Source organism: Varanus komodoensis, unplaced genomic scaffold (assembly GCF_004798865.1).
Source record: "Varanus komodoensis strain SLA01 unplaced genomic scaffold, ASM479886v1 scaffold10, whole genome shotgun sequence".
Lineage (NCBI taxonomy): Eukaryota > Metazoa > Chordata > Lepidosauria > Squamata > Varanidae > Varanus > Varanus komodoensis.
The window spans coordinates 20,644,624-20,661,835 of record NW_025335269.1 but is presented as its reverse complement, the minus strand read 5'-3'; the positions used below and the strand labels follow the sequence as shown (position 1 = coordinate 20,661,835).

The 17,212-nt window shown below is 43.1% G+C and overlaps 1 protein-coding gene across 4 annotated transcripts in view; it reads right to left on the bottom strand.

Moving 5' to 3' along the window:
* Positions 1 to 386: 386 nt before the first annotated feature.
* Positions 387 to 17,212, bottom strand: part of TMEM108 (transmembrane protein 108) — a 201,391-nt gene continuing 184,565 nt past the window's right edge. For 3 of the 4 annotated variants that reach the window (XM_044419167.1, XM_044419169.1, XM_044419168.1), the window contains 2 exons: positions 3,454 to 3,704; positions 387 to 538 (listed from right to left, as the gene is read on the bottom strand). In XM_044419167.1, coding sequence (XP_044275102.1) covers positions 416 to 538; positions 3,454 to 3,704 — 374 coding nt within the window. In that variant the 3' untranslated portion in view covers positions 387 to 415. The remainder of the gene's footprint in view (positions 539 to 3,453; positions 3,705 to 17,212) is intronic. The other variant, XM_044419170.1, reaches the window with a different exon arrangement.

Genomic DNA, 17,212 nt, shown 5'->3' with positions numbered 1-17,212 from the left:
TGCCCCAGTATATCAATGCAGTCGGAGGCTCCCTGCATCGGCCTGAGCTTCTGAAAGGGGCTTGTGAAAGGGAGGGGAGATGTGAACAAAATGATTTAAAAAAAGAAACCTGTCACAGTTGCACACAAAGTACACATGATAAGCATTTAGTAAAGGTGACGAGAAATGGCTTCATCAGGCTTTTTCATTTTTGCTTAGAAATAGCTTTTATTTTATAAAGCTTAAGTTTGGTCTGTAAAGTTTTTAATCACACTTATAAAAAAGAGGTTGATAATTCTTGGGGAGGGGAAAGCTGAAAATGTTTCTCATAGTTCAGGGTTACACAAATGTTATATTTATAATATATATATTTATATATTTATAGTTTGGAAACCATAAAGGTGGGACTGCAAGTACCAGAGCAGGAGGGAAGGGCTCATATTTCAGACACTTGTTCACGTCCTACAAATAGGGTTTCTTGACAGAAGGGGTTCACAAGGACCATGCCGGTGTCTCTGTAATCACCATTGGCTGGGGAGCGAGGCTCAGACAGATGGTCCTGGAAAAAGTGGAGAGAGAAAGACCAAGCTGCTGAAATTTCATCAGACATAGGCTGTCAGAACGATGGTGTGTATATATGCAGTGGGCATACAGCAGAGAGCATCAAGCTGTATTCAATAAAGTGGTTATGCAGCTGAAATGGTGTGTATAGGCCAGGCGAGTAGGTTGTGTGGGCAGACTTTAGATTTGCAGGATCTAGTGTTTTGATCTTTTGCTTGGTGCTAAAGAAATACACTTAAAGAATTCTGAGGCCAAGGATTTGTTCTGAGTACCAGAACTGGCACTCACAGTCCATCCACACAAACATCCAGGCTGGGTACTCTAGCTTTCTTCATTTCAGCAGCATAATTGGTGCAAGGGGCCATTTTGTTGTTCTTAATGTAAAACCTTTAGGAGCCAGACATTTATGCCAAGAGACTGCAGATTGCCCAACCAGTAGATCTCATTTTCAGCCCACCTCTGCTGTAGGCCACTAAGCTCCCCATATCTGCAAGATCTGCTCCTTTCAGTGGTGCTTTGTGGATTTTGTCTAATATGAGAGAAGAAGCTCTTAATACCAGACTTCTCAATTAGCACAAAGAATGCAGCTTCAGAAGGGAAAGAGAAGTGAATTTGGAGTCTTTCCCACTCACATTTGGAAACTTGAACAACTGTAAGTTTGCCTTGTGAAATTTGTCATCACGTTTTCTTTAAGTGACATTAAAAAAAATAAACATTCATCACATTTAGCAAAATTCCACCTTATGCATGCTGGCAGGTATTTGTGAGGACCACATGTTTGGCCATTTTGACTGTAGTAGAGAAATCAGCAATGGCGTATCATGAAGGCACTGGTGAACTTTACTTGGGCATGGTGATGCAGGCTTGTCCCCCCTCTAAATACTAAGGAAAGAACAAAACCCACCTTGGCGGCAGTCTGGATTCTTTCTTCTGTGTGGGGACAGGGTTAGGAAGACAGGACCCTGCCTTACAGTTAGACCTGTGGTCCAACTAATTTAGTATTGCTGACATGGGTTGGAGGAAACTGTGCAGGTTTCAGGGCAGAAATATTTTTGCCTGTAAAGCTCCTGCATCCAGCACTTTATGCAACTACTAAAAGCTGTGGCTGCTCGCAACAAGCAGTTCTTCTCCTTACCTCCAAGGAGAGCTATGTCCATAGGGGAACCATCCAGGTCAGTTTAAGAGCAACCCATATAGCTCACTTTCTTTTGCCTATATTCCTTCTCGAGATGAAAAGTTACAGGGCAATGTAAAATGACTCATGACATTTTTAATGTAAGGTAAATTAAGTTAAAGTGGACCACAATGAATAGTTGGATCTAGATTTCGATCCTTGGAGTAGACTGTCTGAAATCAATGACTTAAGTGGGTGATGACTTACTGGTTCCATGGATTTAAATGGGTCTGCCATAAGCAAACGAAATCTGGCTCCAACCCCAGGACTGCTCCATTTCTTTCTCTTACTGTTTTTGTCTCAGACCAAAGAAGAGAGAGTATTGTAAATCTTAGCTTTGCTTTTGTGCAAATAAACCTTTACTGGCAGCATATTTATGCCAGCAAATATAAATTTGCAGGGTTCCTACTGATGATTCTTTAGAGCTCCCTTCCCCGTTCATATGTGTTGAACTACAACTCCTAGCATTCCTCTATGCTGGGAACTGTAGTCCAACACATCTGGAGGTCCTCGGGGTTAGGAAGGCTGCCTTAGGAATATGGCTCCTTTGAATGTTTGCTAAGTATGCAGAATACTTTACATGCTTCATCCATGATACCAATAGGGTGATGGAAAAAACCTGTGACTGCTGAAGATTTGTCCTGCTGGAATGTCATGGAAAGTATATGAATATTCTAGGTGCTGTTATATGACTCTCTCAAGAAGAGAGTGTTCACAATTGGTCCAGCTTCTGTTGAGAAAGTGCAAGATCAGTTTGGTGAAACTATCTCTAGTGCAGGTGTTGGGAACATGTGGTCCTCCAGCTGTTATTGGACTGCATCTTACATCAGGCCTAGCTAGCAAAATGTAAGGGGTCATGGGAATTACAGTCTTACAACATCTGGAGGGCTACTTTTCCCCGGCCCCACTCTGCTGGGATACATAAGGACACTACTAGGAGGCAAGAGGCAAACTAAAGGGCATGTGAGTGGATAAAGCAAAAAACAAAGAACAGTTGACCTGAGAAACAGAAACTGAGGTAGGTGGAAAAAATGGAGTCCCAAAGAATAGAACAGAGAAGGGATGGAAAAGAAGGTCATATAGCACTGGGCAAAAGATCTCGCAGAACAGATTATTTGCAGGAAGTGATGGTGAGCCAGTGTGGGGAAGCGGAAATGATGGAGAGGTAGGTGGGTAAGTCAGAATGGCTAAAGTGATTGGTACAGAGTGGTCAGGAGACTGAAAAGCAGAAAGCTGAGGATCAGACAGATGGTGGAGGTAGAAGAAAGGTGGAGGAGAAAGTGGGGCACAGTGAGGACTAGTGGTCCCCATGTCAATTGGGCAGTGCAGGTGGCAGTATGAAGGAGCTATCCATGATATGAAACCTAGTTTAGGGATAGGCTTCAGCACCAAGGATAGCTGCTTGAAAGTTTGAACCAAGCCCCAGAATGGATACACCACTCCAATGACATGGGAGCCACTTGCCTTCCCTGGGTGGGGTATGACCTCATCTCGGGCCTCAGAGAAGTCTCTATGCTGGTAGCTGGAGGGACATGCATGGGCCAGGGAACTGTCGAGGCCGAGTTATTAAGAGTCAGAAAGTTATAGTATAAGATCTGAGAAGACTGATGTGCCTTCAAAATTGAGCAGAAGGGAAAATGCTGCCAGTGATCATTTCCCCCAGTGCCATAGCACTGTGGCTGGCAACCCATTGGCCAAGAAGAAGCTGAAATCTGGCTACTGATTTGAACTAATCGTACCTCTGATGTTTCAAGAGACTGGATCTCCCTTGGTAATTCCACAGCATGTCTGTTGAAGTAGTCCATGGTGATAGCATTGTTCCAGTAGCTCAGGTTGTTTTCTGGGTTGGATGTTTTCTTCTTTCTCCGCATGCAGCAGACAGTTAGCAGGACAGCTGTTGACACAAGCATGTTGAGAATGGTCTTGTGCACCAAAGAGAAATCAAGCAGTGGCATGGCGGCCCTGCAGGCACGTGGTTGCTCCAGTCCCCCTGTGTTGTGTCATATGACAGCATGGTGAGAAGAGAAGCATCCTGCCTTGACACATGAGCTGGAACTGTTAGGCCCTTTCAAGTCTGTGTATAATTCACCTTACAAAATGACTATGTTGATGACTGCATTTTCATACCTGTATTGTTTATACCCTTAAAAGTCATGTCATAATCTGTTTATGCCATTCCCAAAGCAACCAACTAAAGGTAATGACTGTACTGAAGCCCACAGCTAACCATACTGAGGAACTGTCTCAGAACCTCTGCCTGATCAGACTCCGCAGCTACAAATCTGGTCTGTAAGCTGTGGGCTTTTAGCTTCTGCCATTTTCACTTCAACTTTCCTTCCTCACACATGTGCATTTGTGATAAGGATATAAGCCATGAAGCAAATCCATGGTTTATTGCTGGGTTATGAACTGTCAGTTGTTCACTATAGTTTGTTATCACAGTTGGGTTCAGACAGCACAAGAACCCACATTTCAACAATGATCCACTCTTCACCAGTCAACATGGGTTATCCACTACTGCACAGTGAATACTATTCTCATGCCCTAGTATTTCTAGGAAATATGCTCAGGAGGGCCTTATAACCAGGTAAACAAAGATTCTATCCATATAAAAGTAGTTTCGAGAGTGGGCTGGTCTCTTGCTCTCTGCAGGTTGTGCAGTGGGCATCCTCATCAGGTTCTGAAGTGGAGGAGGAGGGGCAGGAATGGGGAAGGGCTGAACCCTTGGAAGCTCCTTCAAGGTTGCTTAGGGAAGTTTCTCACACTGAGCCTGAGTCAATCTGCTTTGGAAGAGATGGAAGGGTTTTTGGGAGTGGGGGAAGAATATTCAAGACCCAGTCCTTGACCCTGTAAGGAGGCACCAGGAGAGATGAGCTGCTCAGCTGGAGGGGTTCCATTGTTCTCATGAACAGCAGGGAGAGCCTGCTGAGGAGGGAGCCTGCAGCCTTACTGAAAGGGAGGGAATGAGGAGAAGTTTCCAGGTTAGATTCAACTTTTTACTTAAGCAGAGGCTTCCCCTTCCAGCTTTTTAGAAGGCTCTTTAGAGCTTAAACTGTTCTGTTAACTATGGGATTTCAATAACATGAACTTCATTTCAAAGGATTGTCTTGAGATTCGGAACCTGAGGGAGGGAGGGCAGGGGCCAGTTCACACCAGTTAGATGCACGTAACAGTTGGCCAGTTAGGTAGCGGTGGCATCAGCATCACCTAATAAAAAGTAACTATGTGAGGTGGTAAATTTCAAGTTAAGGAAAGGGAGGGGGAAAGGGCAGTGTAACCCTTTCCTGCCAGCTATTTTTATGCTCAAACCCTATCCTTTGCTGCTTTTCCAGATTGCTTAATATGTGTCATTCCCTTCCTGGTGGAAAAAGCAGCTGGGAAGTGGGAGAGGATTTTGCATGGGAAATGTGCAAAGTTCCCTCCCTGGTCATACCTCCATGGCTATTCTCCAGATAACACAGTGCTGCAGGGGGTAGTCTTGGACTGGTATTGCCAGTCCCAGCATACTGCCTTCTTAACATGAAATGGAGAGGGGGAGAGAGAGAGGGAGAGAGAGAGGGAGGGAGACCACTAGCACAGTCATATCTGTTTTGATTTGGATCAGGCAAATGCCTTATTACCATGGAAAAAGCTTTAGAATCTGGGCAATTTCATCTAAGTCACTCATGACTGCTTTGCAAGGCATATTCTTCTGTATTGCCTAGCTGAGGAAATTCAAACACAGAGGAAGATTGTGTTCAGCTGGGTAGGATTAACTTTCTGCCCAGTTCCCATACTGTTTTATTAGCAGATGCAGAAGGCTTGTTTGCGCACAGAGTTTAGCCACTATGGGTTTATGTGCCCACACAGAGCCCCCATTTTGAATAGGCAAGTGATGGCAGCACACTGGTTATCTCAAGCCAGGTCCATAACCCTCAAATCACCCACATCTTGTTTTGCGTTCATCTGTGGATTGTTTACCCCTTAGACGATCCACAACATTAGGTCTGCATGACACAGGAAACCACAAGATACCAATTGGAAGGGTACCTGCAATTGTCCTGCATGCTGTGACATGGCAACCCCCACAGCTAAATTAAGCTATGGTAGGTGTTGTGTGAAACTGGTCACTGTCATTGTTGGAGGGTGTCTTGCAGGTCATGGAGGTCAATGTCTTGCTTGATGGAAGAAATCTAGGGGGTAGAGCATCCCCCATAGATGCTGCCCAAACTCTGCTTGAAAATCTCCAGCAAGGGAGAACATTTCACAAGTTATACTGATGGGAGTGGGCTTCCCTTCCTCCTTCTTGCTACAGCATCCCCTCACCCCCCCCCCCCAAATACCACCCAGAGTGACAGGAGACCCTGTGGAATGGGATTGGCTGTGCTGTGGAAGAGAGAAGATCCCCCAAAAATTGGATGGATCAGTTCCTCATCCTGGATCCAGTCCATGTTGATCGTAACGTTCAATCAAGCTTCGGCTACTGGGTGGTATAGAAATTAAATAAACAAGCAAACACTGTTTTTCTGCAACTTAAGCCCATTAGATCTAGCTCTCCCCTCTGGAAGTCTTCGTGCTCTCATATGTGACAGCCATTCTGGTATTTGTAACTCACTGTCATATTGATTTGTCATAACAAATAATTCAGGGAAAACCATAAAGAGAACTCCCCGTTTCTTGGCAAATAGCAAAATTAATAATAATTACCCTCAGTTCTGCTTGTTCTGATTCTTTCAGGTATTTGAAGAGTGCCAGCCTCCCTTCTTCTCCCCATTTTAGGACATTCCCATCTCATGTCTCTGCCCCACTAGGGAGGTACAAGAGATCAGTTTACACTGGGCTCTGTGGCCACCTCCTGCCTCATGTAGTCTCATGTCCGATCTCCCATTTTGGAAAGAGCAGCCTAAGAACGCCACATGGTTCTGGCTTCTCTGTGTGTCTTGTGATGGGCAACTAGAATACTGCAAAGCTAAAAGCCAGCTCTCCTAAACTTGGTGTTCTTGAGACAACTTGGATTGCATCTCCTATAGTCCCAGCATGGCCCAGTTTGACTGGGAATGATGTGAATTTCAGTCCAACATGCCTGGAGAGCACCAGCATGAGGAAGACTGTTCTAACCACTCTACCCCTCCAGCTTCCCCAAAGAGAAAGGATGTAGAAGAAATCTGCTATGAGCATCTTGCTTTAAGTGTGGTTTGAGGATGGTGATGACTAAATTTATGAGTCCTTGTTCAGCCTAAATAGAAACTCCAAGGCAACTTGCAGTTTAAACTTTAAATTTTAAAAAATCCCTTGTATATCTGTATCTAAATCTACTATATCTATATCTATCTATATCATCTGTCTATGCCTAGAAAAAAAACCCTCTGTTCTTGATACAATGGGGTTGAACCTAGCATTGCCACAACACTGAGGCTGATAGCTGCACAAGGCAGCCTAATTTGGCCCTGCAAGATGCAGATTTTAATGTTCTTTTGCTCTTTGGGAAATGTGGATAAAATGCTTAATCTAAATGATAAATCAGATTTCTGAATGAAAGGTGCTGTCCACTGAATGGAAAGAATACTAGTAGGTGAGACAAGCTTGGAATATTTGGACAAATACTAGCATCATAAATTAACAGTTTCCACCTCAGCACAATGACTGAGAACATTATCAATACACAAAGATCAGAGCTGCCTGTGAAGGAACAGGGGACATTGCTATGATGAGATGGTTAATCAGATGGCTTCATCTGCTCTTCCTTTATTCCAAGGAAGACCCGTGGTATGATACATCACTTCATTGAATAAATAGAAAGACTGTTATTACCACTGTCAGTTTCAAAACTTCAGGCTGTCGTGATGCTGACTAGAATGTTCAGGAACAATCCTTCCTTCGGTGTATCCACCTTCATTCATTTTACTCCTACTGTACAAATTATTTAACGCCTAAGCAACAGAAGGGGAGATAAGCAGTCCCTGAGAAGCCACAAAAAGTGCTTTGTGTATGAGTGCCTACTTAATTGAAGAGGGGATCCCCTAGGTACCTCTCTCTTTTTGGGCTTGAATGTGTGGTTTTCTTGAAACTGAATCCACAGGCTTTGTATTTACAGGAAGGGATTCTTAGGAAATATTAGTTACATCCCCATTCTTGGATCCCTCTTGGGTTATCAAGTGCTGACTAGGGTGCTGGTATCATCTTCTAGCCCCTTAAGAATTTCTTGTACCCCGAGTTTAGCTTCAGCCCTCACAGTCCACAATTATCCTCACAGTTGCTGGGTGGGGAGGGCAGAAGAATGTTCCAGGTAACAGTCTCTTCTTCTCAGTTGTGCCCAAAATGTTTGGGAGGGCTTGGTAGTGAATGGGCAATGGTGTGATCAGCACAGCTGCTGGAATATTTGGGCACTTTTTGAGGAGTGTGGCTATGAGAATGCCATACAGAGTGCCCATACATCAAAATTAGCCACTTCAGCACTGGTGCTGGCAGTAAATCCTGAACTATAGTTGCCTCTAGAAGTGTTAAAGATACAGAGCTTTTCTAGATGAGACATTTATGGGCACTTACGATTCCTTGTGCATGGTTCTAGGTGGATGTTTTAGACTTTGTTGTGATCCTCCAGTTTTGCTTCTCTTTTCTCAGAGTGCTTTTCCAGTCCTTTATTTTAGAACTGGGAAAATTGTACTTTTTTCCCCTGGTGCATTTGCACTATTCCACAATTGTATAGCTCCACCTAGAGGTTTGTAGTGGAAAGGCAAAAAATGAAGAATTCTGTGTAGATCTCAGATTTCAAGGCTAGGATGAAACCAAAAGCTCACAAGAAAGCTTATAGGGTTGAAGTCAGACTGAAGTCAGTTGCACTTCAGTCCTATGGAGGTCAATAGGTGTTAGCTCTGACTTTAAGTCCCACTGATTTCAACTGGAACTAAGTGCAGGTAAGCTTGGACCTAACATGTTGTTTCTTCTGCAGTCACCTATCCCAAGATTAAATAGTTTGAGGAAACGTTTTTTGCTCACTGTTTAATCACTCATTTTCAGCACACCGAATAATAGTGGGCAAGGAAAGGGAGATTTTTATGAGAAAAATAGCATGCATGATCTAGATCACAGATGCTATCAATTTTGTTTGTTTGTTTTCAAGTTGTATGATCATCCCAGATCTCATACGTAATATTTAGGTTGTTTCTCACCTGAACTTAAAGCCTGTATACTGCTGCATGACCACCTTTGGTACCTGTTGGATAGTGCCTACAATATGAAAGGTGTTGAGAAACTAACTCGTCTCTCCATGCTAAGCACCATTTTAGGACATTTTTGCACAGGCTGGGCAAAGGGTGATTGCTGGTCTGCTGCAGCGGATGATTGCTCATGTGGTCCTTTAAGAATGAGAAAAAGATGTAAGGTGATTCATTAACCACCACAATAGGCCTCCCTTCCTTGAAACATGATGGACGCTTAGAGCAATTGTGGTGCAATGCATGGCGCTCCAAGTATTGTTGGATTGCAACTTCCTTCATCTCCCACCATGGGCTTCCTTGGGTCAGGCTGATGGGAATTGCAGACCACCAAACTTTCCCGGCTAAATACTTTCAGGAAGCCCACCAACAAAGCACAAGGGCAACCTGCCCCCCTCCGTGCCCTACCTGCCCAGCCATCCCAAGCCACCAGTATTCAGAAGTGGAGTACCTCTGTGAACAGGCAGCTCTCACAGAGAACAGCCAGTAATCAAGTTCTGCTTCACGAATCGGTCTCATTCCCCTTTAAGGCCAGTACCAAACACTGAGTGTGAATGTTTCACTTTGATTATGGATTGTGTGAAGAAATACTTTCTTTTGCTTGTTGTGACTCAGAATCTGCTGTCAATTTCATGAATGCATCCCAGTTCTATGGATGCAAGCATTGTAAATGCCAAAGACAAACACCTCTCTTTCTCATTGTGCCTCTGCTTTTCCTACACCATTCACAGTTCATTGATTCACCCTTGAACAATTATGAACGATGTCGACAAAGAGGATCTCTGTCTCTCGCTCTCTTCTAAGAACAGGGAGAACTAAAGGAAAGGTAGTTCCCTTCACATGACAGAAAGAGCAGGGGAGCAGAGGAATATTACTATGTATGGTCAGAGAGCCAGGTTCTTTTTATCTGCTTTCCAGCTTATGCTTCTCTTCTTAAAGAATCTTTGGCCTCTGTTTATTTTATTTGTTGGACATCTGAAAGTACTTTCATCTAGATAAACCATTCTAAATTGCTTAGCTATTTAATTATAGAGCTTCTGTTAAAATGGAATGAGGTTCTATAGCTACATCTTAGAAGAAGCCTTTGGGGAAAATGTTAGGGTTGCTGTTTGTCAAATTATAGGTATGTTGCCAGCAAAGTATCCCATTTGTTTCTGGTGAACTGGAAAGATAGTTTACTACATATAAGCCACAGTGATTGCTCTATTTTTATCCTCTGGTGGAATGGCACAAAATATTCTCCAGGCTCTTTAAACACATTGAAACTTAACATCTGTGAGTTTGTACTGGCCTTTTAGACAAACAAACAAACAATCCCAGTTTGAAAACTGTAAAACAGTAAATAGTACAGGTACAGGGCTGTGGTTTTAGAGCCTTGGCTATTTCAGATCAATTTGGATTCCCTGCAGAGGTGCCAATTGAACAGCATCAGCTTTAATTTTTGTGTAAAAGATGGAATTTCAGTAGGCATGCACCCTAGGCTAGCATTTCCTCTTCTCTGCCACTATCAAAGGTGCAGGACACTTCCCTTCTGAGCAGCAATAAAGGTGCAGCGGCCCTTTTGTATTTGGCCACCAGTTTTTTCTACACTAGGCTGTAGCGTATAATATGCCTGAGAACTTAATTCCTGGGTCTTCCCATGCAGGATTTCAGGTCGGAGAACTAAGAAAAGCCTCTATCCAAGGTATTAGAGAGTCACTGGTGGTCTGCATGAAGAATCATGCCATGCATACCTTACAATGCTGAGTTAATTCAAAATGGGACGGTGGGATGCAGTGCTTGCCCTTCCTTTATTTTCATACATTGGGTTGGGTCCAGCGTTAGTCATACTTACAGTAGGTTCACTTAGGTAACTTAGTCACTGGAAGTGTGACTAAGGTTGGATCCAACCCTTTGTAATGATGGTCCAAGAAAAGGTATGCATTTCTATGCTTGGCTGATTTCAATGGGTGAAAGATAAGTGCGTGCTCAACTCTCTTACTGAATCCAAAAGGGCTGGATTAGTTGATTAAAACAAAAAACAAAACAACAATGTTCCATGACCAAGTAAACTGGGGTTTCTTACTCTCTAAGCATTTTAGGTTAACTTCAATCTACTTAGTAGCAACCATGATAAGATTTATTTTGCAGAGAAGAACAGTCAGACTGAAGAGATGTATTTAGTCCAAAAGGTCTCTGCAGTGATGACGCGCACTGCTGTAACTCCAAGACATCAGTGGAGCAGCACCCATTTATGCAGCAATTGACTCACACCCAAAGAGCCTAATTGATTGAATGCAATGGTTGAGGGTCTTCCTATTCCCATGTTTCTGGTGTAGGGAAGTTGGAGAAATCCACAGTGGTTTCAAATGATTATTGATTTCTACACATCTGCCTTGCGAATTCTGCAGTGAACCTACTTTTTTGGAGTTGTGCATGTTCCATGGACTTGTGGACTGTTCTTTGACTTTCTAGAATTGTGCACAAATGTAGCCATACAAAAATACAAAACAAAAACCACTGAGCATTTCTCACATAGGCTAAGGCACAAATGTGTGTGTGTGTTGCAGGGGAGGAGATTTTCACTTTTCTGTGTGCAAATTCAACTAATGCTTATGAGTGCAAGTTGAACCAGAGTCTCCTACAAAAAGTCCAATTCCATCAGTGAATGGATGATAGAATGGAAGATGCTTGACAATTTGCAAAACAAAGATGGGATTTGCTTTGAGAACATAATGTGGCATTGCTATCCTGTAAGCCAGACTTCCCCAGCCTGGTGTCCTCCAGATGGGTTGGCCTACAGAAATTATAACTGGGGAAGGCCACTGTGAGCTGAACATACACATGCAAATATCTCTTTGCAGCAGAAATGCCAAGTAGGGATAAACTTGTTCTGGGGAAAGGTGTAGTGGATGCATGCACCCAGGGCTGCAATTCAAGTGCATTTACTAGAAGGGAATAAACCACATGAAGCAAAATGGCACTTTCTTCTGAATTAACAATCTTAGGTTTGCACCAGTGTGAGTGCAACAGGGAGAAAACACAGTTCTGACTATGAGGCAAGACAGGAGAAGTCAGTGTACTGAAACTGCACTACACAAAGTGAGAGCACAGGATTTCTCTCCTGTGCTCTCACTGGGGTTCCACCCTAGTGTAAGGATTGTGCTTCAGATGTAAAGAAGAAGGCAGGGCCAGGCCTTTGGCAGGAATGGGGATTACTGGAGGGTGGAGGTGGTAATCAGGGAGTCTGAAGCTCATTCACTTCTAGAGTTAATAATCAAAGCAGGGGGCATTGATAAAGGTTATCTGAGATATTATGATAGTGTGAAATATGAGCCAGAAAAGGATTCACACACTATGCATCTTTGGTTCTGCTGATATTGCCGCAACATGAGCTAACTTCCCCCACATCAGGAGAACCAGCTAAATGCATTTACAGTCAGGGCTTTCCATCCTGTTTGCCATCATGTCACCCTTTAACTGCAGAAAAGTTTGTGTGGTTTTGGCTTGAAGGGTTTGGATTTGGATGGAATGACAACATAATGAGAATGCTGATTAAGACGTCTTTGTGGTTAAGAAATGAATGCCACTGAGTCCTTCTCCACTGAACAGTTAGTTCCTCCAGTTGGTTAATGGAAACACATGCCACGGGAGTTTCTGTACTTCATAAATGTGTTGGTCAGAACCACACCATTTGGGGGGGGGGGGTAATTATTTGTTTCTAAGTGACCTAAGCTGACAACAGGAGCTGAATATGTGCTTGTTTGATGTGGTACTTCCTATGTTGGCAGCTCTCATGATTTGGTCAGGATGCTGGAGAAACTTTAAAGCCTCAGAAAGTACATTCCTGTGGACAGTTAAGGTTGCCCTTGTGCTACTTCACCATTGGGAAATACTGTGTTATCCTGAAAATTCATTCTGTGCTCTATTTATGGACATGGGAACCCTATGCTGAATGCTTTGCAGAAGACCACACTCCCTTGTTTGGTATATATGTGTCCAAGTTCCCTCTTTTGCCTAAATTGCACAGGAAAAAAGAAGCAGCCATAGAGATTTCCACTGTTTACTTTACCCTACCCATGCTTGCCTGTATGAAGGCTTTTTCTCTCTTCCCTTTCTTGTGATGAGAAGATTAACTGCATTTTCCTTTCAAGTGGAAATATGGGCACCATGACCCTGTAATACCATTAGGGAAACAGTCCGCACTATTCTCATTGTGAGTTTTCAAAAGACATTAGGACAAGAAACAGAATATGCATACAGATCCAGCCCAAACTATGAAATTTCAAAGAGCCTTAGTAGATAAAATGGTTGGTTACCTTTAGGGGTAGGAGAGACAGTCATTCATGTCACATTTTACTGTGAACACATCTAATTTCTCATTTTCAAACCAGTATGTGGCTGGAAACCCAGTAATCCTTCAAAATTTACAGCTCCCTGAATGTTACTGTGACATTCTTCAATAAACATTAAAATGATTAACAAAAATGTATATACCGGGGGAAATTACATCAAAATGTATTATATTAGGAAACCTGCTTGCAAAATTGTGCATATTAAGCAAAAGTGGATACAATAATGCATGCTTGTAAGTTTTTATATGAACTTCTAAAGATAGTGATGAACTGGATTTAAGATGGATAAATTACCCAAGTTTAAGACCAGGTGAACTATGGTGAGGCCAACTGATTGGAAAAATGAGAAACTGCGAGCAACCAGGATAGACAAGTATATCCATCCCTAGTTCTCATATTCTGGAGATAGGAATGACTGCAATAATTTGTCAAGGAATTCATTTTATACTTTTAGCATGTGAAGAAGCTTTCACAAGAGACTTTTACATGTGCCACACCTGGGCCTTTTAGTACTCCTGGTACCAGTCTGGTTCTTTATTCCATTGGACTGGCACAAGTTGGGCTTTTTTGCTCAGGATACAACCATGGATTGTGATAACATGTGTACATAAAGTGGAGGCTGCTGATCCCATTCTCAGTGGGGCAGTGTTTTAGTTTGAACTTTAAAGGTGCTTTCCATGCAGCTAGCTCAAAATAGGTTCAACACCATGGATAGCTCCTTAAAAATTCCTCGCCAGCCAGAGCGCATGCACTGCCCCATCAGCATTCGAGCCAAGGGCATCCATGGTATTTGTCTCAGCTTGCTCCTTCACAGATATCTCTCCTTCTTTGTCTGCTGTAGTCTATTGATTATGAATAATCCCGTTGCTTCAAAGCAAAACAAAACAAAATTGGGGCAACGTTCTACTTGCAGTGACCACTGAACCATGGAAAGCCAAAATGTGGCATCTTTGTATTTGCCTTACTTCCTGAAGGTGGCAGTAGACTCCTTGCTACGCGATGCTTGTGTCAGGTGATCTGTGGTGGAGCCGAATCGGAAGCCAAACCTTTCAGTGAGGCTAAAAATTCAGGAGCACAAAGCCAGCTGCCGTGGTAACAAGGCACAGGGGAGTCTCAAGAGGCCGCTGCCTATCAGGGAGAGCAAGTTATTTATCTCACTTAATTCTGATGACAAGTAAAGTGACTCATTTGGGTGGGCATTTGTATCATTCCCCAGTATGTAATGTATGCCTTTCACCTTGAAAGATGATGGGAGAGCAGTGTGCGGAGCAAGCAGAGCAAAGGAAAGATTATACTATGACAATGGTTATTATAGAACATTACCCTAAAGTGACGCCATGAATGGCACCTGCCTCCTGAAACAGTCAGCTCCCTGAATTAGAAGAGGAGGGGGTGAGGGTGCTGCACATGAGAGAGCAGGCTTTTCAGGGAACGCAAAGTGAATCGGACAGGCCAGCTGTTGACTTGAGAAATGTGCCTCTCAGCAACTTTCCTCACCAGGCAGAGCCAGAAAACAGCTGTAAAGCAGGGGTAGGGGGAGGTGTCATCCTCCAGATGTTGTGGGACTGCAGTGCTCTTCATGCTTCATCATTGGATATACTGGCTACAGCTGATGGGAGTTGTGGTCTAGCATCATTTGGAGGGAGCGGAAAGGTCATGAGAGCCTTACTGGTCAGTCATTTGGTCAACTGCAGTAGAAAAGGTTGTGCTTTGAAGCTTAGGTGGTGTTGGGTGATGGCCCACTGTGGCTCATGCCGCAGATCTTTCATTTGAAGCCTCAGATCTCTGGGAGATCATCTGCTCCACCACTCTGGTGTCCATGGGCACAGGGGCCCTGATGACCTCTGTGGCATCCAATCCCCTTGGATTATCTGGGATTTTGCTCATGTGTGTTTCATCTTCTCCTGCCCCATCCCTTCAATCTTCCCACCTGAGTTTTTTTTTTCTGAACTCAAGCTCCCTCCTCTCTCTTGTCCATACCTCCCTTTTTTCAAATAGGGGTGTTTTTAGGAGGAAATGTCCTTTAAACGCACATATACACATACACGCACTCAGAGAGCGAGAGAGAGAGACTTTAGAGTATTTGTAAATTAGTATATAAAAATGTGTGCTTTTTTTCTTTTTTAAAGCTGTGGTCTTGAACATCACATAGTCTTGGAACCTGGCACTGTCCCTGTTCTACCACTCCCAAACCCTGCAAAGACTCTGATCAGGAGCCGGGATCCAAGGAGTAGCTGTGCCAGTGGAACTGCTGACTTTTAAAATCTGGGCTTGCTCTTCTGGATGATGCAGCTAATTGCACTGCATTAAGACTAGCTCTGTGAAAGTGAGCACTAGAAAATGAACTAAAGATGGTACCTTTTACCTAAAGTATGGCCTGTTCAGCATTTTCTGCTATTAGCAATCAGGGTCATAAAATGAAAAAGGAGAATGAAGTGAGTGACGCAGAATGAGGAAACAGGCAGAACACGCTACCCTAATCCAGCCCTTCTGGGTATATGTGAATGTGTGCATGAGACAGGCAGAGTGCTCTGATGTGATCGCGAAGCTCTACTTACCCAAAAAAGTTGCCAGGCACTTATGATTAGGGGCACAGGCCCAGGGGACTCAACTGGAGATAAGATTTGCACAGACTAATTTATATCCACAAATGCAGAGTTAGAAACAATGACTAAGATTTGTTTGGCTGTTACAGATGGCAATCCAGAGAAGTAATTTCTTGTCCAAATCATACTAAGTAAAATAAATTCTTAAATTAGTTAGCAGTCCACCACTGGGTCATCCCAAATCAGTCATTTTTCCGATACAATTGATTTGCAATGGCTGTGGGCAGATGTGAAAAAGGAAATTAAATGTGAGGCTGATTGGATTCTTTAGAAGCCCTTTCATAGGCATCCTCAGCCCCCTGCAAAGGGCAACTGGTATACCCAAATAGTTTAACAAAGTTTTACAAAAACTTGACTAATTCAGAAAGAATCCAAGGGCAAATCAGCAGGTTACCCTCCATTAATTACCCAGTTCTCCCCCAGATCCTACTCCAAAATTTGATAAATGCTTTTTAACTCCTACCATCACTGTCATCAATTTATCATAATTACTGCCTTCAATTAAATTCTAATAAGATAAAAGTTCTAGTCTTATAAATCTGAGTGGGGTGAACAATTTCCTCTGGATCAGGCAGCATTCTTATTGCACAAACTTGAATGTGTGAATTCTAGCAGTACAAAGTTGTTGGGGAAGCTCATAGTTCTTTGTGAAAACATGAAGATTATTATATTACTCTACATTCAGGCTTCACAGGTGGTCATGTGTCTAATCTGAAAACAAAGGAAGCATCTCTTGTGGTGCTTTCTGCATAACCATTTGAGCCGAAAAAACAGTTTACATCCACAAGATGGCTCCTGGAGTAGGCACATTTGAAAACGTGACTTAAATCCATGCAACTTGCTTCTAGAACCTCTGATTAATGGAGAGGCTGTTTTGTTCATGTGGATGTCACACAGATGCCTTATTCTGCTAAAACCTTTATGTGTATCCAGGGGGTTCTGGAACGGTGATGCAGTTCTACCAGTGCGAAATGTTTTCACAGCAAAGAAAACATGAACATCCTAGTTCTCAGCAAGCAATCTTGAGGTGACATCAGACGGTCTCAGTTGGTCTTCTCTCTAGGGCAAGAGATACAGGAACTGACAGGGATACAGGGAGGTCTGCAGGAACTGACCATTGGTCTGATTTAAAACAGCAACCCCTTGGAGAGTTAGGTGGTGTCTTTTGCACTGTTCTAGTAAGTTTTTCTTTCAGTTGTTACTCACCAGGCATGGTGACGACAACAACAACAACAACTTTAAAAATTGTAATGGAATTTCATTTCATGCACTCTGCTTAATACCATGTCTTTCTACTGGGGGAACATAAGAAATGAATATTCATTTGGCCAGGGGGAAGCTGTTTTAAACCCTACTGGTGTGGAG